Source organism: Apodemus sylvaticus, chromosome 1 (genome assembly GCF_947179515.1).
Source record: "Apodemus sylvaticus chromosome 1, mApoSyl1.1, whole genome shotgun sequence".
Lineage (NCBI taxonomy): Eukaryota > Metazoa > Chordata > Mammalia > Rodentia > Muridae > Apodemus > Apodemus sylvaticus.
Genome location: NC_067472.1, coordinates 3,930,432 through 3,955,000, shown reverse-complemented (window position 1 = coordinate 3,955,000; position 24,569 = coordinate 3,930,432). Strand labels below are relative to the sequence as shown.

The 24,569-nt window shown below is 45.5% G+C and overlaps 1 protein-coding gene across 1 annotated transcript in view; it reads right to left on the bottom strand.

Annotated features, from left to right (window-relative positions):
* The window catches only part of Ablim1 (actin binding LIM protein 1), a 283,728-nt gene extending 259,554 nt beyond the window's left edge, over window positions 1-24,174 (bottom strand). The window contains exon 1 of the mRNA XM_052182746.1: window positions 24,088-24,174. Within this exon, the coding sequence (XP_052038706.1) occupies window positions 24,088-24,100 (13 nt within the window). The 5' untranslated portion in view covers window positions 24,101-24,174. The remainder of the gene's footprint in view (window positions 1-24,087) is intronic.
* Window positions 24,175-24,569: the final 395 nt, after the last annotated feature.

Genomic DNA, 24,569 nt, shown 5'->3' with positions numbered 1-24,569 from the left:
TGATGATCACAGCCTAGCACTTAAGTAGTACTGGGAACACAGTTACTTCCCAAAAGAGTTTTGGGCTAATTGATAAAGGAACGGTTCCAAGAAATTCACTCAATAACCAACTAATTCTGCCATCTTCATCTATAAAATAGAAAGGTTAATGCCTGCCCAATATGGTGGTCATGAGCATCTGTTCATTACTAATAAGGTACGGTCTGTACAGTGCAGGGCTGGCTGTGGACACCTACTAGACAGTGGCTACCTTTTAAAGGTGGTTCCCACACAAAGAACACAAGCGTACACCAGCCTGAATTATGCACAGCTCCTGTGTCCTGTCTCCCCCTTGGAGCTTGGAGAAGAGTGGAGAGAGAAGGAAAATGTGTGCGTTCTTCTAGTTCCTTCACCGAGGACCACTGAGGCACAAATTGCCCATATTTGTGGGAATATTCCCTCGTGCTCACAGGCTGGCCGGCAGAGCTTGGGGGAAGGTGATATTCATTAACATTACGGTATCTCCCCATTGCAGTACACGGCTGCAGATGTCTGGGTGGAACCTAGGATTCCATGTTTGGAAGGTAACTTACTTGACTTACACTACTGAAATATGCCGTATGTAATGGAAGTCCAGTTTGGGGATCGTTTATTAAAGAAATCATAATAATGAACAATCATGGGCTTTCATGATTCTGGGTGATGCTGCTTATACTCAAAGCAGCAGGGATGATGAAGAGTGGTCTTGGAGCATCCTTTTATAAAATTCACACTGAAGGGCTGGGTTAACTCACTGGAGGAACGCCTGCCTAGCACGCACAACGCCCGTGTTTGGTTGCCTGGACCGCATAATGGCATGCGTGATGACATGTATGTGTGGGTCCAGGGAGGTGAGGAGAGTATCAGAAGGTCAAGGTCACTCTTGGCTACACAGTGAGTCAGAGGTCACATGAGACATCCCCCCCACACACACACACACACATACACACACACATACTACCAACTACCAAACCACTGGGGGAGAAACCAGGCAGATGCCTGTGATGGCACAGTTCTTGTTTTAGTGAGACCCGGGAACGAGCTACGGAGAAGTCAGCTGGCTTCGTCTCTATGGTTCCTTGAGTTCTTAAGAAAAGCGCAGTGGTGGGAGAGAGAGAGAATTACACGCTGTCTCTGGCTGGCCGGCTTCTCATAGCAAAAATGGCCCAGAAAGAAACACACAGTTCAGTTCTGTAATTATGCTTCTCTTTTGCCTTCAGGTACTCAGACACGGTTGCCAAAGCAGCAAGTAAAGCATTATCTGTGCATGCTTAAATGTAGCCAGTCTCCTGGCTGTGGGGGTCATCACTACCGTTTCCTCCTCCTGCTCCTCCTCCTACTCCTCCTTCCACTTCTCCTCTTCCTCCTCCTCCTGCTCCTCCTCCTACTCCTCCTTCCACTTCTCCTCTTCCTCCTCCTCCTGCTCCTCCTGCTGCTCCTCCTCCTTTTCCTCCTCCTCCTGCTGCTCCTCCTCCTCCCGCTCCTCCTCTTCCTCCTCCCGCTCCTCTTCCTCCTCCTCCTGCTGCTCCTCCTCCTCCCGCTCCTCCTCTTCCTCCTCCTCCTGCTGCTCCTCCTCCTTTTCCTCCTCCCGCTCCTCCTCTTCCTCATCCCGCTCCTCCTCTTCCTCCTCTTCCTCCTCTTCCTCCTGCTCCTCCTCTTCCTCCTCCTGCTCTGACAGGGCCTCACTAAAACTAAATAATATATCAAGCTGCCTTGAACTCAGAAGGACCAGCTTGCCTCTGCCTCCCAAATACTAGGATTAAAGGCTATGTTATCATGCCTGGGGTTGCAGCTGAGATTTTTTTTCTAGATTTATTTATTTAATGTATATAAGTACACAATAGCTGTCTTCAGGCACAGCAGAAAAGGGCATCAGATCTCATTACAGATGGTTGTGAGCCAGCATGTGGTTGCTGGGAATTGAACTCAGGACCTCTGTAGCGCAGTCAGTGCTGTTAACTGCTGAGGCATCTATCTCTCCAGCCCCAGCAGCTGAGATTTTTGACAGTAGTTCTGCCCTATGTATGTATGTAAACTCACCCCTAGGGAATTTGCCCAAATCAGAGGCTAAAAATGAAGAGTGGCCAATCATTTAATTCAAATACTGTTCCCGAATTCAAGGGTGACTCTGAAAATGCAGTGATTTATAATCAGATATGTTGGTTTCTACCCTTGGCCACACCCTCTGCAGACCACGCCTTCCGCAGACCACGCCCTCTGTAGGATGGTTATCTCTTCACACAGCTTTTCCTTCCCCAAGTCAGACAAGGAGGGGTTTGCCTTCCTCTGCGGCTTATTCTTCTGGACTGTGCCAAGAGTTCCACACCTAACAGGAGGCAATAACTGGCCCTGACATGGTGGCTGTGTTTGTTTCTTTCTTGCTTCAATGCTGTAAGTGACCTGTGGTACAGGATATACTCTTTTGTTTGCTGGTTACAAATGCAGTGGTTCGCAAATTAAAACAATACACACACACACACACACACACACACACACGGGGCGCACTGACTTGGGGAAGTGAATGAGATGCCTGGAGCACTAAACAAAGGGACATCTTGCTCCCATACCATAGTCCTCTGCCTGAGTGTGCGCACACACACACACATGTGCACACACACCACATACACATGTGCACTTGCACTACACAAAACCCAAAGATGTCCAAAGATTATACAAAGAAACAAGTCCAAAGCCGTAGCTTGAAGGTTCATGGTTTTCCTTAAACGCCACATCAAATGGCTTTCTCTACTTGACTGCCAGTGGCCCCAGTTCCTTCTCAGTAAAAGTCAAAGTCCTCAGAGTGGTTCACAAGGCAGCACATGATGCCCCCTCCCCTGCATCTCTGACCTCCCTCCATGTCTCCCTGCCTGGCTCCTGGCCTCTGTATTGCTGTCTGCTCCCCCTGCAGAGCTCCAGCCCTCCACTGGCAGGAGTCGCTCCCCCACCTCCTTGTTATGCCCATCATCCCTGACCGCCCCATCCCGTGTTCTCCAGCTCTGCTCCTTTTCCTCCACAGCACGCTAGCTGACAGGTTAGCATGGTACACGCTCATGTGTTATGAGTGCATGCTTTATGCTCATAAAATAATGTCGTTCACAACATGAGGCCCCAGTAAGTGCCCACTGACGGTTTGTAAAGAATGTGTAAATCTTTTTTAGTACACATACAAACTATGGGGTTTTGGTGTGAGCTCTTCAAAATAATTTGCTTTTGTTGAGTCTCTTCCATCACCTCCCCCATCTTGAGCCCGCCTCCACCCAATAGACTCCTTCCTGCCCGCATGTCTTATGCACTTTCCTGCCCTCTCTCCCACGTTCCCCTTTCCTGGTTCTTTCCCTAGTTTCATGACCTACATGCACACTCACATCTACCTACATTCATATTCTTAAATATTAAAAGCTAGAATCGGAATATGAGAAAGAACATGCTGTTTTGTCTGTCTGGGTCTGGGTCACCTTGCTTAACATAAGAATTTCCAGATCCCATTTTTTTCCTGAAATATTCTTCATTTATCTTTCCCATAAAGAATACCTTTAAAAATGCTTTGTGTCCAGTGGTAAGTCTGTACCTTAGAGAGAAGGGATTTCATGTTTGTGCAATCACTGTACTAGGCATATGGCGTGACTGGGGTGCTGTTATTGTTACTTAGTACATGAATATTACTTCTCAAATCCAGTCAAGTCTGTCCAATTGTCCCCTCCAGGGTCCCTGTCAGCCCAGTCACAACCAACCCTTCTTAGAAAAGTCAGCTCAAATGGTCTCCAATCTAAGGACACACACAGGAACAATCACACGAAACCACGGGAAGACGGGAAAATGAGTTTAGAAAAGGCTGCCAGGGCAGCTGAAATGCTGCAGTTGACAGTCTCCATAAAGGCAGGCTGTAAGGGTGGGTCTGATGCTGAGGTCCTGTTCCCCAATTGGTTCTCGATTTGTCAGTAAAGAAACCATGGGCCAATTGCTGGGTAGAAGGGATAGGCGGAACTTTCGGGTCCCCATAGGCAAGGAGAGGAGAGTTTGCCAAGCTTCTCAGGAGAAAATCTGACCAGCCATGTGAGATCGTGTGGGGTGTGTGTGTGGGGGGATGTCCACACAGGCTGCTCCTTCAGGCAGGTGTGGGTGGGGTGTCTAGCGGGGACTAAATGAAACTGAGCAACTGAAGTTTAGAGGTACAGAAGCAACTAAAGTTGGAGAGCTACAAAGATAAGAATTTTGATAAGGGCACGCTTTTCCAGGTGGGAGATAGTAATGCCCAGCAACTGTGTGTGTGTGTGTGTGTGTGTGTGTGTGTGTGTGTGTGTGTGTGTGTGTCTTTCATCTGTGGATTCAAGGGAAGCTGGGTGGGGGCTGGGGGCGTGGTCAGTTCACAGAGCTGAGGCAGAGCTCAAGGTAGCAAAGCTACAGCAACAGTGGGCAGAGGGCGCCCCTCCTGCTGTGTGTAGCTCATTGATCAGGTTTGCTCCCCCAAAGCGGTCTCTGGGCTACAACGCACCTACAACAACAACCTCCTGTACAGCACCTGTACTGCTGCCTAAAATGGAACACACAATCTCTGGATGTCATCTCTCTTATGACTCAGGCAAATAAATGATAAGATGAAAAAAAATCATGTTTATTGATTCCATTTGACATCTCCACATGTCTTGTAAAGTCTGTTTTCTCCAGAATGAGCACTACAAAGTAGAGATCACTGAATGTACTAAAAAAAACCAAAACCATCAGTAAGTGTCTAAGAAAACCTCTTTCCTCCATGATTTCTCCCCTAGTGCATACAGAGGTCAGAGGTCACGTTGCTGGAGTCAGTTCTTTCTGTCATGTAGGTTCTGGGATCAAACTTGGGTTATAAGGCCTGACAAGCAACTCTACCCACTGAGCGCTTTGTAGGACCCCTCTTATGATTTGTTTCTTAATTGAGTAGGGTGCTGTATAATCTGAATATCAAGATACTGGTGACTGAAATGTGTAATGGAGAATCTGCCTCGACTACTAAACTGTAGCAAAAGGAAGAAAAGGAAAACGTTTAGTTACTGGCGTGTTAGGTGAGCAGGTACACCCCCCACCTCCCTACCCCCCACCCCTGCCCGCCAAGTGTCTGTTCCCCTCTTAGACAAACAAACACCGGTGTTTGTTGCTTGTCTTTTGTATCAGGAACAGCAGCCAGAGAAATGAGATTAAAAATAAACCTGACCTTGATATCTTGCTAGACCTTCCCATTCTAAACCAACCAACGAAGTAGCATTTAAACATGTTTACAAGTTATCAGATGTAGTGTTTTATTAAGCCTTGTCAGAAATCCATTCAGTTAATGTAATGAACATCATAGACATTCTCCCAGAGCAAAACACTCTATTTAGGCTCCTTGGCCAGCGTGTTCAAGAGTGATTAAGAATAGAACACTTCGAACAAACAAAAGCGTGGGTCAAGAATGGAAGAGCACACGCACACACATCTTTCTCGAAAGCACGCTGCTTTTTGTTGACTCAAGGCATGGAACTCATCTCACACAGCTGGGAGATTGGTGGTCTGTCCTCGTAAGCAGGACGTCCTGAACCAAACCGCGCAAAGGTAAAAGTGATAAATGGCCCCAAATATCATGTCAGGACTCGGCTAGCAACCAACACGTTCTCAAGCCCTTTGCCCAACAGGTATTACATAAAGCTCCTCCAGACTCTGCTCCTGCTTAGAGTCAGTCAGCCATGACCAATCCTCACAGAATGTAGTCATCGCACAACTGAGTCATCCGATTTGGATTCAAAGCTTTAGTCTCAGGCTGGAAATGGAAGAGTCATCCAGAGATGGAGAGTCGGGCTCAGCCAACACTCGGCTCCAGCTCCCTCCTCCACCCCTTCCACTCGAGCGCCCTGCATTCGTGCAATACCTGCTGCCTTCATCACAGCTGAGTGCAGATGTTTGGGTTCAGCCTTTAACAGAAATAATTTTCAAGTTTCACGTGTGGGTGTGGGTGTGTATGCATGTGTATGAACATGTGCATGCAGATGTGTGTATGTATATATGTATCTATGTATAAATGCTATGTGCATATTCATGTGTATGTGCACATGTAGTGCGGATGCAGATGTGTGTATGTGTATTTCATGTGTGCACATGGGTGCAAAGTGTGTATGTGAGTGTGTGCACACAGATCCATGTATGGAGGCAAGGCAAAACTGGGTGTCAGGCATCTTCCCTTCTCACTCTCTACCTTGTTTGTTTTTTTGAGACAAGGTCTCCTGGACCTGGAGTTTACAGATTCTACTGAAAGGCTAGACAAGGAGCTCCAGAGATCCACCCAGTCTCCGCCCACAAGGAGCTCCAGAGATCTACCCAGTCTCCGCCCACAAGGAGCTCCATGGATCCACCCAATCCCCGCCCACAGGAAGCTCAGGAATCCACCCAGTCTCTGCCCACAGGGATCTCCAGGGATCCACCCAAATCCCTGCCCACAGGAAGCTCCAGAGATCCACCCAGTCTCCACTGGGGAGGGGGGACCCACCCAGTCTCCGCCCACAGGGAATTCCAGGGACCCACCCAGTCTCCGCCCACACTGCTGCTGTGTGTCACTGTGTCCATCTTTTTAACATGGGTGGCCAGGATCAGAACTCATGTCCTCACAATGTCCTCACTTTACCAACCGAGCCTTCTCCCCAGGCCCTCAAGTTTTAATTTTCAACAGCAAGGAATGTGTGACCATGAATAAAAACAAATAACCCAGCCTTTAGAAAACACAGCAGTATCATGTCTCTTTTGTGATTGTCTTGATTTAAAACACAACTCTCTTGCTATTAGTCATTCTGGAAAAAGTAATTCTGTATACGGCTGGCTTTAGATGAACTGAGGGGAAATTCATCTTTTACTCTGAAAAGGAAGTGGCCTGCCCCTTGGTTTAAACAAAAGAAACATATATGACCTTTTATAGCCCAGAAGAAATCAATTTCCTGTAAGAAGGTAGATGGTGTGTGGGTAACACTGGAGGTTGTGCTGAGAGAGAACGTAGGGCAAACCAGCCACGGAGATTGCTGTCTCTCCGTTATGTCAGAGCCACCAGGAAAGCCTCATTGAAAGTTACAGAAAAATACAAAACATCCCACAATGGTGAATACACAAAGAGTATCAGTACAGCATTGTCTACAAAACAACAACAAGGTATCCATTGGGAAAGGCCTGTCAATTAGGCATGAAGCAATGATAGAACTGCAAGGTCATGAAAAATTACTTATATCAGTATGGAAGGTGTATACACACACACACACACACAATCTAGGCTAAGTAGGGTGTGTGGATGTGTGTGTGCTATGTAGATGTGTGTGTATGCTGTAAGTGTGTGTGCTATGTGTATATGTGTGTACGTGTTGTGTGTGTATGTGTGTGCTATGTGTATGTGCTGTGTATATATGTATGTGCTATGTGTGAGTGCTGTCTGTATTCATGTTTGTGTTGTATGTGTATGTGTGTTATGCATGTGTATTTGTGTGTGCTGTGTGTATATTCATGTGTGTGCTGTGTGTGTATTCATGTGTCTGTGCTGTATGTGTGTGTTATATGTGTGTATATGTGTGTGCTGTGTATGTATTCGTATGTGTGTGCTGTATGTGTATGTGTGTGTTATGTGTGTGTATGTGTGTGCTGTGTATGTATTCATATGTGTGTGCTATATGTGTATGTGTGTTATGTGTGTGTATGTGTGTGCTGTGTGTATATTCATGTGTGTGTGCTGTATGTGTATGTGTGTATATGTGTGTGTGCTGGGTATGTATTCGTGTGTCTGTCCTGCATGTGTGTGTTATGTGTGTGTGCTGTGTGTGTATTCATATGTGTGTGCTGTATGTGTATGTGTGTTATATGTGTGTATATGTGTGTGCTCTGTGTATATTCATGTGTGTGTGCTGTAGGTGTATGTGTGTTATGTGTGTGTATGTGTGTGTGCTGTGTGTATATTCATGTGTGTGTGCTATATGTGTGTGTTATGTGTGTATATGTTGTGTGCCGTGTATGTATGTTATGTGCATATGTGTGTGTGCTATGCGTGTGTGTACTAGATGTGCACATGTGGGTGTATGCACATGTGTTATGTCACAGACACACGCTGCTGTGCCCAGCCAGATCTTTACGAGTGCTAAGGATTTGAACTTCAGCTTTCACAGAAGGCAGTCACTAACTGAGCCATCTCCCCAGCCCACGAAGTGCTTCCTTTGTAAGTAGGTAGGTAAGCATATGGTCTCCACAAGAGAATAGCAGTAAACTGTTGGCTTGCTTATGATGCAGTCTCCTATGGCTGAGGCCGGCCTTGAACTCCTGATTCATCTGGTGTCTCCACCTTCCGAGTGCTGGGATTACAGGCACACAGGCATGCACCACAGCGCCCAGTTTTCAAGGAACTCACAGTACTCATTAGTGCTTCCCACGTGGATTCCTGTCAGGATTAACCTAATCCACTGTTCTGTGGAGTGGTTCAAGAAAGAGCTAAACTATGCATTCCTGGTATTTAAATTGCTGTGATTGGAAAGTTTGAATCAGTGGCTTGTTCTGTGATCCCAGTGACTCCAGAAGCTAAGGCAGGAAGATTGTTTGCAGTTCAAGGCCAGCCTGGACTTAATTCTGAGTTCAGTGCTAACCTGGGATACAGAGTAAGACCCTGTCTCAAAACTACTTACTAATGTTTAGATTGCTCCAACTGGGGACAGGGGCTTCCTCACTCTGTGCTATTGGCTCCGTTTGAAGGTAACTCTCTCATGACGCTCACTGGACAGTGAGATTATAGCTTCGAGTATTACAGAAAGGTTTTAAGCTTTTTAAAAATGTTATTCCATACTTATTTTGTATACACATATGTGCTTGTGGCTATGAGTATATGTCACAATTTGTGTGTGTGTGTGTGTGTGTGTGTGTAGGTCAGAGGTCAACCTGTGGGAACAGGCTTTCTCATTCTACATGGATTCTAGGGATCAAACTCAGGCCATCAAGCTTGAGAGCAGGCACCTTTACCCACGGAGTCACATTGCAGGCCCTAAAACTAAGCTATGACTTAGCTTTCTGAGTTGTGCCAGGTCACCAAAAGAAGAATTTCCTACCGTGTTGAAGAGCTCTGGTGGGCCTGGACGCCAGGAAAAAAAATATGTGAACAATACCGTAGGAAACAGAGAAATCCCAAGGATGCAACGGAGGCTTCTCTACAGCTCCCAACTCAGAATGCAGCACATTACGCCCAGAATGCACAGGGTATCCTTGCTACTTCCTAGAACCTAGTGATATTGGTGAGAGCAGGGGTGAGAAGCCAGGATTCTAGGTATCTGCCATGCATAGCATGCTGTAGTGACACAGACAGAACTCAGGAGGCAAGAGAGGTGCCGTAGCCACATCAAAATGGCTGGTGGGGCTTTGTCCAGGGCCCAGAATACCACAAACATGGCAGATCTGGTTAGACTTTGTGAGTCAAACTCTCCTTGTTCTGGTATAAAAAATAAATAAATAAAACAAAAAAATCCATATCTGCACCTTTGACTGGCTTAAGAGCAGAGGCACAGGAAGAAATGCATGGGAATCATTTGAGCAACTAGGAAGTCAGAAGCTACCCCAACTAAAAGGACTACACCATTGCTCAAAGGCACCTTCCCCCACAGTGGGACTCGCATCACCATCCAACTGTGGACATCTTAAATGCAGTCTTCCTTTTAATTGTTTCATAATAGTGCATTCGAGATCAGTTTGCCTTCAAGTTTGCAAAGACTAGGACTTCGGAATCCACGTGTCACACCTGACCCTTGGCTTCCCAGAATCCATGGTCCAGAAGAGGGCAGAGCCATCTTAACAGCATTTCTCTGCAGTTCTGTGTGTGGGATGCCAAGACGGGAACATCTGAGATTGGGGATGTTACTCCATTGGTAAAATACTTTCCACACATGCACCAAGTCCTGTGTTTGATTTCAGATAAAGCAGTCATGGTGGCCACACCTGAAATACCAGTGCCATGAGGTATCACCCTTAGCTATACACTGAGTTCAAAGCCAGCATGGGATGTGTGAGACCTTGTCTCTAATTAATTGATTAATTTAAGCTGGGCATTGTGGTTCATGCCTTTAATCTCAGCTCTTGGGAGGCAGAGGCAGTCAGATCTCTGTGAGTTCAAGGCCAGCCTGGTCTGTCTAAATAGAGAGTTTCAGGACAGCCAGAGCTACATAGACTCTGTCTCAAAAATGATAGATAGATAGATAGATAGATAGATAGATAGATAGATAGATAGAGTTAATTAATTAATATGACAGAATCTATGGGAAGAAATGCACACTTGCCAGTGAAGCAACATTTGAAATACAAGGTGTATTTTTTCACGGAGACATCAGGAGACAGAGCACCTCCAGCACAGAGCCCTGATTTAGTCAAAAGCATCCACAGAACTAGGGCAGGCTAATCTCCAAGAACACTAATGGCACACTCACTTACATCAAATGTTCCAAACACCAGCACATAAACAACATCGTGTCAGTGTTTATCACTGCAGACAGCTTTGCCGGAGAGGGAGAAAATGCCAAGATAAATGAGTTAATTAAACTGCCAAGTCCAGCCCAGCCCCGGTGCCTTTGTTTGTCTTGCCAGCAGTGGTTCCCTCTGGGCCCCCAGGAGCATTGCATGCTGACTGTCAGTTCTCTTCTATGGTAAAGGTATGAGTGCCACGAGGTTTACTCATGTTAGCGCAGAGGAAGCATCTGGTTCTCTAGAACTCAGTGTTATTCCTGCAACTGCCCGGGAAGGAGTAACTATCCCAAAGAGTATGAGTGTTCCGGAAGACAGCAACGAGTGCACATCGCCAAGGCCTTTCAATTCCAGATTCCAGTCCTGCGTCCAACCCTCTTTGAGGCAAAGCCCCTGTCTCAGCCTTGCCTGCTGCGCTTGCGCATTGGCCACCTAGCGATTTCGGTCTGCGCCTGCGTGCGGAGCAGTGAAGGCCCACCATCACCAGGATCTCACTGGCTGCTCTGTGCACAGAAGAACTTCAGCGGACGTCTCCAGGCTGCCATTTGTGGATCATCTCCAGGCTTTCAAAGGCACCTGGTAGGAGCCCCGACTTCTCTGTCTGCCTGGACCATTTGTGGGCAGCCAATCCGTGCCGGCTTTGCCGGTGCCTTAGGAGAATGGCTGAGGGAAGATTTATCAAGCACATGATAAATCACATGCCGAGCTTCTGTTCACAAGTAGTGAAGTCTTCTGTCCCCTTTTGTGATGGTCCATTCAGATAGTCGGGATGCTGTCTGTCGGGTTATACACTCACTTCTGCATTCTTCTAAGGCTTATGTGCATATGTGCATGTGTGCTGCTGTGAATCAAACCCAGGGCCTCACACACACTAAGTCAAGGAACTACACAGTCCCCGTGAGGATTTTTAGTATTTTGCTTATATTTTTTTTTTTAAGTATCTTACTCTGTAGCATAGGCTACCATGTAGCTCACTACGTAGATCAGGCTAGCTTCCAACACACAGCAATGCTTCTGCCTCGGCTTCCTGAATTCTGAGATGATAAGTGTGAATTACCATGCCCAACTCTACTTATTTAACACATCCGGGATTGTGTGTGTGTGCATAAGAAAATATTGTCTTATACGTGCTTGCTGCACTCAAGTATTTCCATGGTTCTGCCAAATTTCATGCCAATATTCATCAACTTATGACAGTTTCCTATCATATTTGCTACCTGATAGGGAAGATCTCCAGTAATTAGAACTCCTTAAATTTTTCTTATTTATTTCATTTCTAAAAATTCACTTGTTTTTACAAATACTAGGAGTATCGTGCCACTGCCCAAAGAAAAAGACTTTGTTGACTTTCTTATTAGGATTTTAATTGTGGAAAAACTTAGAAAAAGTGAACTTCTGTTTCCATTTTGTTTGTCTCTGTATGTTTCTATGTATGTGAGTCAGTGTGGTATAGTGTATGCTTAGGTTGTATGCTCAAGTCTATGTGCCTGGGCATGTGTGTGCAAAGACCAAAGGAAGATGTCAGGGGACCTGCTCTGTGTATATGCGCGTATGTTCCCACTCCACCTTAATCCTGTGAGACAGGGTCTCACACTGAAATCAAAGCTGGGCTGGCAGCCAATAAGTCCCAGCCATCCTCCTGCCTCATCCCCATCATCAAGGTAACAGGCTCATGTGTATGGCTATACTGCTCTTCATGAGGGTGCGGGGACCCAAACTTGAAGCTTGTGAGCAGGCGCTCTGAGCTCTGAGCCCTCTTCTCAGCCCTTCTGAGACAAGATCTCAGTGTGAATCCTAGGCCGGCCTTAATTAGTGACAATCCTGCCTCTGCCTCCGGGGACTGAGATTATAGGCCTGTGCCCCTACATCCAGTGGTTTTATAATATCATCTATTGTTATCTGAGAACTCTCCATGTCTCTCTGGAGTGTTAAGTCTTTCATGGTCCTCAGTGTGGGTTTAAATCTTGCTCTTGTTGTTTGAGTATGTAACATTTAACTTTCTATGTTTTATTCCTAATGTTCAATATTCTTGGTTATCATTTTTAAGATGCTAAAAACGTATGGGTACTGTTCCCTGTACCTGGAATACTTCATAGCACTTTCCTGTTTGCTTAATTCCATTTCCCTCAAATCCCTGTTTGACCTTCACTTGCTTTACCAAGAATTCCTTGGCCCAGTGTTCAATCTAAACAGACCTGAGTCTTCCCTCTGTCCACCAGTCACACTTAAACACAGCAGTGTCATCTTTCTGGGCACACAGTTCTGTGACTTCCCTAAACAGGTTGCTCATTTCCATCACCGTAGAAGCTCTCCCTGTCTGGCTTGTAGCAAATACTTGATTGCTGTGAATGCTGCATGGCCAGATGAACGGATGCCCAAATGGTAAGATATCTGTTTTCATGTCTCTGTTGTGTTTTTACCATAATAACAATGACGATATTGAAAAAAATGATAGTTCTAGGATAATGTGATTTTTCCCCTTAAACCCAAGCTATGTTCAAAAGAGCAGAAAATAACCCAATGAAAAGAAATAATGAACAATTAAGAAACAGGAGCCAAACATATTCTTTCCCCAGTGCATATTTCAGCCTAAACCAAACAGGCCGCATGGTGCCACATTGCACATATTCTGGCAACAAGACCCGAACTGAACTCTGTCTGAAATATCAGTTGGCAGATGATGGTCTCGGGCGAGTCTCTCTGCTTGTTAAAGAATCCTTCTATCCATAAAATACTCACAATAAATATCTTCGCAGCAGGTAAGAGATATGTCAAACTTGCTCATCTGAAATGCTGGGCCCCTCCCCTCTCTCCTACCTGCACCTGTGAGGAGAATCTTTACATACTGTGTGGAAGCGTTGCTTGTCAATTAATTCTGTGGCCAGTGAGCTGAGGCAGGATTAGAAGGTGGGACATCCAGGGAGAGAGAGATAGGATTCAGGGAAACAGTCACAAGAGGCACAAGATTCATCCTGAATGCTGAAGATGACAGTCACATAAAACTAAGAAGAGGTAACCAACCCTGTTAGGACTTGTTATAGAAGTGGGAATTAAGTCGCAAGCTAGTCAGGGAACCAGCCAAAGCTTTCTGCCTAGGCTTTTATTCATGAAATATTAAGTCTCAGGTTACCCCCCTTCCCCATCTTACAAGATACCCTGCCACCCTCCCAGTTGTTGGAAATGGAAGGTATCCAGGATCTTCCCTGTCCCCACCCCCCCCACCCCCCCTCTCCTTCTCCCTCTCCCTCTCCCTCTCCCTCCCTCTCTCTCTCTCTCTCTCTCTCTCTCTCTCTCTCTCTCTCTCTCTCTCTCATTTTTCCTCATCAGCCATGTGGGCCTTAGAAAGACTTTCCGACTCTAACGGCCTCTTGGCATCAGCTCCTGAGCACCATTGTATCTATTATAATCTTGCTACTTCCAACCTCAGCCCTCTGGCCTATTATCCACACCTTCACTTTGTGATACTTCTTCGAAACTGTATCAAATCGTGTTACAACTCTCCTAGGAGGCTTCCAAGGATCCCTTCCTATCTTACTGGATTTAACTAAACAAAAACCCAAGTCCTTACAGTGGCCTACAAGAGTGTGTCATCCCGCTTTCTCCCTAACTTTATCTCCATCCCTCCACCTCCCTGCTGATCCTTGAACACAGACCCTAAGCACATTCCATGATGGACATCCTTTACTGGGTGTCTCCACTTCCAGGTCTCTGTTCAAACATCTCTTCCATTTTCAGTCCTTACAGATAACGGCGTCCCTGTGTCCTCTCTAGTACTCCCACACACCCCAGTCTTCTTCATTTCTTCCCCTCACAGCTACTACAAACAGTTTAGCAGTGGCTGCCTCCTCTTAACACCCACAACAGTATCTAACCTCTACATGTTCAACTAACACACACCGAATGACAACTTGAATGCATTCCTCCTAACTATAATTCTATGATCTATAAAAGCACCTAAGCGGAGAGTAGACTCTCTTAAAGTAAATGGTCTAAGGAATGGTGGATGAGAAAGCAAACCCTTCTCTGGTACCTGTGGGCACTGCTCACTCAAATGGTTCAAGGACTGGAAATGAAGACTCTTGTTTTACATGATGTAGTGACACCAAGACACCCCTGGTACCACTAGAGACTGCCAACCCACCGCTCTCTTCAACATTGTTTGTATTTTTTTTTTAAGCTTCTAAAAATGATGTCTGTCCTCCCGCCTCTCTGCCCAGATGCCGGGACTCATCTCCTTATGTCGACTCGTTCTTGGAGCCGACGGCCAGAAATAGTTGTTTGCCTCATGGCCCCCACTTCCCTTCATTGCTACCACCCAGTTCTCTGGAGCCTTCCCCGTTGTGGATGCCTTTATGTGAATTCCCAATATATTGAGTAAAGACTTTGGGTGCAGCCGAAACTGAAAACACACGGCAGGATATTCTTCTCTTCAGGGAAAAAAAAAGTATGTTAGGATTTACTCCACTGCAGATACAGACATACCACTAAATATTATTCTAGTGTGCACCACTGCTAAAGAATTGCAGAAAGTACATGAGGTACAGAATAAAGGACTAATTTCTTTTAATTTACTGAAAGTCTACATAACTTTCTCTTCAGGTCTATAAAAACTGAGCTAAACAAAAGGCTGGACCCCTGTGATCTCCAGCCAGTCAGCAAATACTGTTTGAAAGCTTGACCCGCAATGCTGGCTCTTATTTGATTTTAATAATTATACAAAAGATTCAATTACACAAAGGACTTTATAGATTCGTATACTAAATAAGGACTTCCCACCCACTAATTATTTTTAATGGGCAATCCTCATATATTGGTAAGTGCATGTTAGATAATTTCCTCCATAATACGACATACTGGAAAAACAAATCCCCAGCACATTGGCAGAAAATCAAGTATGTCATCTGGTGCTACACAATTGTCATGCCAGTTCTTGGGGCCGAGGCTGAAGAACTATAAATTTGGGGACAGCCTTAGCAACACACTGCAATTTAAACCATCCTTGGCTACACAGTGATTCTGTCTGAAAACATTAATAATAGCAATGATAATAATAATAGCTCTAGGTGCACTGAACTACATATTTGAAAGCTACTGTTAAAATGGATTAGTTACAAGAACTAAAACTTCACATTGAAATAATGATGAATCTGAGATGTTGCTCAGTGGTAGAATATTTGCCTAGCATGGGTGCTTCAAATTAATCAATATATTTAATTAATAATTAATTAATTAATTATGCAACTATTGAAAGAACAAAAGCACCAGGCATCAACTTTCCAAGTAGCTTTTCTGCCTCCATAGAAAAGCATCCTGTAAATTACTCCCAAGTTAAAGTATATCCAAAAATGTAATATGAGTTTGATTTTACTTGCAGGCACGGTTGTAAGCCTGTAGTAGTTGCAATACCTGAGGGTACATATCAATAGCTCAGAAATGTTCTGGGTTGAAAGGAAGAAATAGATAAGACAGAGTTTAAGTTTAAATCATGTGTGCAGCCATTGTAGCCAAATACTGTCTTTTGTTTTCCTTTGTTACTTTTTGGGTGGTAAGGGCTATTGTCTTTTCATTGTTATTCTGGCTAGGGGGTTGTTTGTTTGTTTGTTTATTACAGAGTCTAACGCCCCAGACTGCCCTTGAACTCATTAAGGACAAGCTGTCCTTGAGCTCCAGGTTCACCTCCCAATGGCTGGGTGAGATTGTAAACGCAGGCCGCCCGCCACAGGGCATCTGAATGACTTCTTTAAATAGCATATTAGCATCCACAGCCCAGGAATGAGGAGAATTTTCAGTCAGTACTCTGGAAGAAAGGCTCGGTCATCAGCACTAACTGGAGGTTAAAGGTTGGCAGACTGAAAGCATCAAACCATCATCCACTATACCGCCTCGAGAAATTTTCTGATATATGTCAGTTCTGTTCTTGGAAGGAGCAAAGAAGAATACATATTTTTTTTCCATTGTGGATTTTATTTTATATCTGTCCTGGTTAGGTTTTATTGTCAAGTCAACAACTACCTAGAGTCTTCTGGGCAGGGAAAATCTTCAACTGAAGAACTGTCTCTATCAGACTGGCTTGTGGCCAGGTCTCTGAGAAACTGTCTTGACTGGTGATTGATGTGGGAGGGTGCAGCCCACTGAGGGCAGCACCATCCCCAGGCACGAGGGCGTGGGTTGTGTAGGAGAACCAGCTGAGCACAAGCCAAATCTGAACCAGTGCGTGTCAGCTCCTTAGGGCCCTCTAAAGGACTAATGACTGGACCTCCATGCAGTGGGTGATTAGCCCTATTGAGTCTAGGTAGTCTCAAAAGGTGGCCTACCTGATGGGTAAATGGATGGATGGATAGGTATTTCTAAGTAATACTGTTTTAACCAGAATAGAATCCTTTTTCCTCTAAAGCACATTGGAAAGTGACGATCAGCCAGATAAGGGCAAACACGGGTAACTTATATTTCAATACATATTTTCATTTAAAATTCTCTCTTAAAATAAATTTTGGCAGGGCAGTGGTGGCGCACGCCTTTAATTCCAGCACTTGGGAGGCAGAGGCAGGTGGATTTCTGAGTTTGAGACCAGCCTGGTCTACAGAGTGAGCTCTAGGACAGCCAGGGCTACACAGGGAAACCCTATCTTGAAAACCTTAATAAATAAATAAATAAATAAATAAATAAATAAATAAATAAATATTGATCAACTCTTCCCATATCCTCTCCAATATCTTTAAAAAAAAATCAATGCTGTTCACAGATCTGATATAGGGATAATTCCTCCTCGCCTTCCAAAGCCTTTGTTGAAAAACAAGCCAGCCAGCCGAGGGCACCCATGCTTCTGAGGCCCACCCATTCCCTCTAATGTCACCCTTCCTCCCTCTCACCCTGCACCGTCCATGTAGATCCGACCCGTTCTCCAAGGACACAGTTGTTGTGTTCAGGAAGCCTCGTTGACCCTGTGGCCCTCACCCAGCTTAACAGGGTCACTCCCTGACACTGCCACAGCATCTCCTCATCCCATATTATCTACCTGCATCTGGTAGATCCTTTTCTAAGTATTTGTATTTCTGTCTCTCCATAAAACACTGTAAGTTCCTTGGAAGTAGAAATGGGGGGTCTTTTGCAGTTGTTACTTTTTGCAGCACTATCGATAGTCAGAAACAAATTCATTCACTCCAACAAGAGATAACATTAAACTTTGTTAAAAATCAAGAAAAATGCTGTAGACATCAAAGACAAAAACAATATAGCGAGTTAATATTCTAGGGGCTATCTGGAGAAGGCAGCATGGCAGAGAAGACAAAAGAATTGACGCTCATCAAGTTTGTACAACCTCAAGAAACATATGTTGGCCACAAACATATGGAGTCTATTGATTAACTAAGTGTTCAATGCCTGCATACAAAGGGCTCAGTGGGCAGAGTGCTTGCTTAACACAGCTGGGGGTTCTACACTCAGTACTGTGTAAATCCAGGTCTAGGGGCACACGCCCGTAAACATGGCATTCCAGAGGAAGGCCAAGCAGATAGTCAAGGTTATCTTAGGCTACATAGGAGTTTGAGCCAACCTAGGGTATATGAGATTTGGTTTAAAGGAATAAACAAATAGACATTATTAGATGAATAAAAACCTATGACCTCAACTAGAATAAATGAGCAGGAGGAAGGAGACATTTCTCTATAGATTTTTGTCTCAATCTATTACAGTCATGTCTATTTGTTTCTCCCAAAAACAACCCCACAAAAATATTGTTCTGGTTAGCTTTATGTCTAACTTGGCACAAGCTAGAATTATTTTAGAAGAGGAAACTTCAACTGAGAAAATATCCTCATTAGACTGGACTGTGGACAAGCCTGTGGTACATTTTCTTGACTGAAGATTGAGGTGGGAGGGTCCAGCTCACTGTGGGCGGTACCACCCCTGGGAAGGTGTCTACAGGAATTCAGGCTGAGTGAACCCTGAGGGGCAATGCAGCTAACACCCCTACATGGCTTGTCCTTCAGGTCCTGCCCTGATTTCCAGGCATGGTGGACTGTGATCTGGGCATGGGAGATGGAGTAAACCCTTTTCTCTCTAACATGCTTTTGGCCATATAATTTATGACAGCATTAGAAACCCTAAGAGAAATACACTAGGACAAAGAGTGCCGACTGCCTTCCTACCCAGTCCCTGCCTGTGAAGCGGCCAATTTTAAATGTTGCTGGTGCCCTTCTATGACTTTCAAGGGCAGGCATGAGGATTTTTCTTTTTTTCTTTTTTCTTTTTTTAAAGATTTATTTATTGTTATATGTTAAGTACCCTGTAGCTGTCTTCAGACACACCAGAAGAGGGTGCCAGATCTCATTATGGATGGTTGTAAACTCAGGACCTTCAGAACTGCAGTCAGTGTTCTTAACCACTGAGCCATCTCTCCAGCCCGAGGATTTTTCTTAATCTAAAAAATTTTGGTTCCAGTTTTATCCAGACCATTCTATAACTTTCCTATTGTGGATAGCCCAGGGCTTGTATTTTGATGCTAATTCCACTTCTCCAAGGCTGCAGAGGAGGAGTTGCCTTGTGAACCTTCTCCCCACCTTAACTTTTCAAATAAAGGCTTGAGCCAATGATTGGGCAGGAGGAAGGGGGAGGAGCTGAGAGTTTGGGGGAGGAGAAAAGGATCTAAGAGGGATCTACGGAGAGGCTGGAGAGAGAGAGAGAGAGAGAGAGAGAGAGAGAGAGAGAGAGAGAGAAGCTCGTGGCTTAGAGAAAGCGCAAGTTCTATGGGATAATATAGATGGAAATAGAGCAGTGTAGTGGGTGATCTGCCCAATCTAGGCTTTTAGCTTGTTTTGTTACTGATTGAGTTGAGATTTCTTTTACCGGGGAATTGGGCTGGAAACAAAGTAGCAGCACTTGCCCTTTTTCATTTAGCAATGTATGGTGCAAACCAAGGCTCATAGACCAAACTCATTCATTCATTCTTTCCAAAAGTCCATAGTGTGTGTGCACCACGATTCAGAGGCATCCACTCCCCTAGAAGTGAGAGCATCCATCTTGCTTCTGCTTCAGTGGAAGATCTAAACCCAATGAATGGAGATCGCTCCTTTCCAAGAGCATGCATACCCGAGTGCTGTCTCTGCTGACTCAGACAAGCCCATGTACAGGTGCCCGACCTTTCACCTTTCACCCAGACTCAGTGCTCTGAAAGTTTAGCACACTCACGAGGCCATGTCTTTGCACAATGCTCATGATCTTCCCTGTGTCTGACATGGAATAAATATTTAACAGCTGTCAAACTGAACCAGAAAATAACGAGTCAGCAGTCCACTGGAAGATCCTGACTGTAGTGTTCACTGAGTTTTGTTATTTGGATAGGAAGAAAAAATAGGAAAATTTCATTTCTAACTTCATAACCTTGCAGCATATTTGGTTTAAACACTTCACAACTTAAACATATTCTGCTGGTGTACTAGTATTCTTTTATCATATGGGTGGGTTTTAGTATTATACTTATGACGTAAAACTGCTCCTTTGAGAACCCGTTAGGGGATGTAGACCCTGCATTAGAAAATAGAGCTCCTCATTGTATGGCTGCCATGCTATCCCTTACAGGACTAAGTGAGCCTGTGGAAGATTCAGACCACAAAATCGACACTGAGCATTCTTTAAATGATTTATCTTTTTATTTGTGCCTGTGTATGCACACATGTGCACATGCGCATGTGTTAGAATGTGTACATTGAGGCCACGGTCTGTGGAGGCCAGAGGAGGGCCGTGGATCTCCTGGAGTGGGAGTGACAGGCAGCTTTGGGTTATCTTTAGTAGTAGTAGTAGTAGTAGTAGTAGTAGTAGTAATTTATTATATGTAAGTACACTGTAGCTGTCTTCAAACAGACCAGAAGATGGTGTCAGATCTCATTACAGATGGTTGTGAGCCACCATGTGGTTGCTGGGATTTGAACTCCGGACCTTTGGAAGAGCTGGTCCCTAAGCTGACTATTTTCCTTCTCTCTCTCTCTCTCTCTCTCTCTCTCTCTCTCTCTCTCTCTCTCTCTCTCTCTCTGCACATGTCTGCAGGTGCACATGAAGACCAGAGGTTGATGTGGAGTATTTTCTTGTACTGCTCTCCAGTTTATTTTGTGAGACGGAGCTTCTCACTGACCCCAGGGATCCTCCTGCCCCCATGCCCCCAGTGCTAGGATAGCAATCTTCTAGACACCTAGACCTAGCCCTTCATACTAGTGACAGAGATCTGAACCCAGGTTCTCAGCTTGCGTGGTAAGCACTGTACTGGCTAGGATGCCTCCCAACCCCTGCCACCATGATTAGCTTTATTTGGTATCTCTAGCACAAAGTACCGGGATCCATATATTTGATTTCCAGATGCCTGGGAATCCTAAAATTTGGGGGCTTCACTCTAATCTGATGAGACTTAGAAGCACCTAGAAATCTGTTCATCTGTGGCTGGACAGCTCTGCATTTGCAGTGTATCACCCATTAGGTCTGGAACCAAACCTATCAATCAATATTAAAAAGTTAGAAAATCCTCCCCAAGACTAGAACACCTACCAAGTGTGACCATTTCTTCTTGATGGCAAATCAAGAACTAGAATATAATGGATCCACTTTGGCATGAGGAGTAAAAACACACTAAGATCTGATATGACTATTTGAAGAAACCATACATGGAAACAGCTTAACTTGTACTGCCATGAAAGTTAAAAATACTTTGATAGTTTAATAGTGGGTTTGATTTCAGTATATACTCCCCATGTCATAAATAGCAAACAAGTGTGTGGGGTTTTTTTCCTTCTTTTTAATGAAGTTGTTTTCCTATTGAAATCCACACCCGACTTATTTTAGTTTTTCTGGGTTTTGGAAACAGTTTTACTCTCAGTTTTACCATAACCTTCAATGCTAACTACTAAAGATATACTTTTTTTTAAAATCAACGGGATTTATATTTCCCAGAGTCTAAAGACTTTCTTAGTCATAATCTGTAAACTTAAACAGACACACTAACTCTGTGATCCCAGGAGTTTAGTCTCTCCTTCCAGGCGCAGAGGCGGAGAGCAGATACGGAACAGACCAGACACAATGAGGCTGGGCTTGGTGTGTTTGAGATTCCAGACGTACTTCACCAAGCACACTCTCTACCCATCACTTAGAATTTTGTGTGACTTCCAACTTTGTGTAAATAAAAGAACTTCACAAAGACATAATGAAAACACCGGTCTCTGATAACATCTAGGAGTTGGTCCTTGAGCTGGAAAAGGAGACAGAATGGGATGTCTGTGACTCTCTGAGGCACAGGCAGCTGTGTTTCCCTCCCTGAACATCACCAAGCAGCTGTGGAAATGTTTTTGAATGTTCTGGTCAAAGGGTCTGAATCAGACAGCGTTGGACAGAGAGCAGGACCTCGCCTCTGCCAACCAGGGAAGCATGGCAAGGCGCACAAAACCTCTCAAAACCTCAGCCCCTCTGTAAAATGTCGATGAAAGAGAGCTAGTGCCCACTCCTGTGCTATTGAAGGGATTAGGTTATATAACAGAAACGAAGTGTCTGACCAAACCAAAAAAGCCTTCAGCAGCTAGTATTTGGTATACTGTCTTCTCCCAGCAAGATTAGTCAAACTCTAAACTGCTGGACCCACCATAGCTGTCCCCTCTCCTTGTCATCGCTGTGACCATAAACCCCAGCCAAAGCAACTTAAGGGAGGACAGGTTTCGTGCTGTCTTTGTGTTTTTTGACTTATGATCACAGGTCACAGTCCATTATTGTGAGGAAATCAAGGCAGGACCTTCTAGCACCACACCCACAGGCAAGATCAGAGAGAATGCAGGAGAGCTCTCACAATCACCAGCCCTCTTGATCACAGATCAGGGCTCAGCCCATGAAGTGGTTTACTCTACCTGTGTCTTCTTATGTCATTTAATAATTAAAAACTCCCCCCAGACATGCCATAGTCAGTCCAATCTGCATCATCCCTTAAGACTCTCTCCCAGGTGGCCATGCTGGGTTGACAGTCGCAACAACCAGCATACTCTCCAACAGGGAAATGGAAAGGAAACAGGAAACCACCCTGCTTTCTGTAGGATCAGAAATACTTGAGGAAGCAGTTTCCATCCAGGACTTCAGCCCCTGTTAGTCCCTGAGCTATCCCCATCTGACATTCCAGATAAATCACAAAGACTATGTGAAACTGATGATGTCCTTCAGTAGACTGGACAAACCAAGGTTCCCAGCGGTAAGCTGGCCCCAGCAGTTACAAGGCTTTGTAGAAAGGAATTTCAGTGTGGATTAGAAAACCAAGTCAACCGGACTCTTCCCCAAGAGAGTTTTACAACTCCTGACGTTTCCCCCACATTCTCCTTTCTGTCTGTAGTAAGTACAAAGGTCAGGGCTGTTCAGAGTCTCTGAGCCGGAGTCTCGGGCCACAGGAGAGCCTAGCCAACGAGGCCGCCCGTCCACCCTGCACCCCTTTTCCTTCCTCCAATCTGAACATGTGTAAATTATCGGCCGAGATTAGGTAGATTATAACTCACGGTCTCATGTCACCTCTACAACCCGATCACCTAAAATTTAAATCCCATTTCTAGACAAGAAGCCGAACGTCGTCAGAATGATCATCAACCAAGATTACATTTCTCAAAATGGATTTTTTAAACATTCTGAATGGAGATTATTTATGATAATCCCCAACATGACCCTGAAAAAGCAACGCTTAATTATCTAACCATGTAATTGAATTCCTAACCTTCTCTCTTACCAGAAAGGGCCAAAGCTTCGGAGGCAGTGCTACAACCTGTCACACATTGCCTCCAGGGACATCAAAGGATGCAGAAGTTACTGCCTTGCAAATACACTTTCTAAAAATAATCAATATTTTTCCTCAGTGCTTATGACAAAGCCACCAAGCCACTTCGTTTTAATTGCTCGCAAGCTGCACAATGACTTGATCTCTTTAATATTTCACTCGTAGTGGCTGCCACGGAGCTATGACTAACTCTCTCCTGAGCATCGCTGCTGTATCCAGATGGCAAGAAATTCATCCCCTTCACTCCTGCCTGAAAAGCAATTCTGATTTTTCCCCTTCTTTTTTCCTCCTTCCATTCCACCTGCTGTAACTGTTTCCACTCCAGAGCAAAGGAGCTGGGAGGCGACAGGGGGACCACCAGTCAAACACCAGTACAAGTAAAACTACTTTTTTAAATGGAGCATAAACCTTGTAGCTTTAAATCCTACTGCATCAAGCCCTGGATTTCTTCCATAACTGAGCTACAAAATGGTAACGAGAAAGGAGGAAAAAAATGCCTCTTCTTCTCAGCCAGCCCTTCCACAGCTCTTCAGCAGGACTGGCAGTGGTCAGCCCATCCCCCACACCTCCCAAGCCCAGAGGCGCTGCCAGTACAGGTGGGCTGGGCACCGGACCTTGGCCCTCAGGCTTCGCCCACATCCGGCGACCAAGGTCAAGGGCGACCGCTTCCTTTCCCAGCCTAGGAGCCCCAGGAGCCGCTGCCAAAGTTTCAGGCCCGGCTGGGGCCAGCTCTGCTCTTTCAAGCCCCTTGCCCTAGGGCACCTGCCCTGTTCCAGACCCCGCGCCGGTTCCGCACACCACACCACCTGGTCCCCACTCACCTCGGGTGGACATGGCTCAGGCAGCCACAGCGAAGCCGGAGGAAGAAGCGAAACCCGCAGGGCGTGGGGAGGAGAGGCTCCCGAGACGCGCACTCGGGCTCGCGCGTCCTCCCAGCGCTGGGCGAGCGCACGCCTCCCGCAGGACACCTGCTCGGCTCGCTGGTTCGGGGCAGCCGGGCGGGCGGGCGGGCAGCCACGGATCTGCAGGGCGCGGCGCTGCTGACAGCTAGGGCCGGCTGGGCGGGGCCCGCGGGCCGGGCCCACTCGGGTCCAGAGGCTGCTGCGGACGCACTGCCCGCCTGGCCATGGCGCCAGGCGGAGCTTTGTTCCTGAGCAAGGTGGGGCGTGTGATGGGGTCTATGTCTGCTACTCTCCGGACCTGTGTCTCGATGATGATGATGATGATGATGATGATGATGATGATGATGATGCACGGGGTGGGGGCGGGAGGGACTGCAGTCAGTGAATGCTTTCCAGCTTCC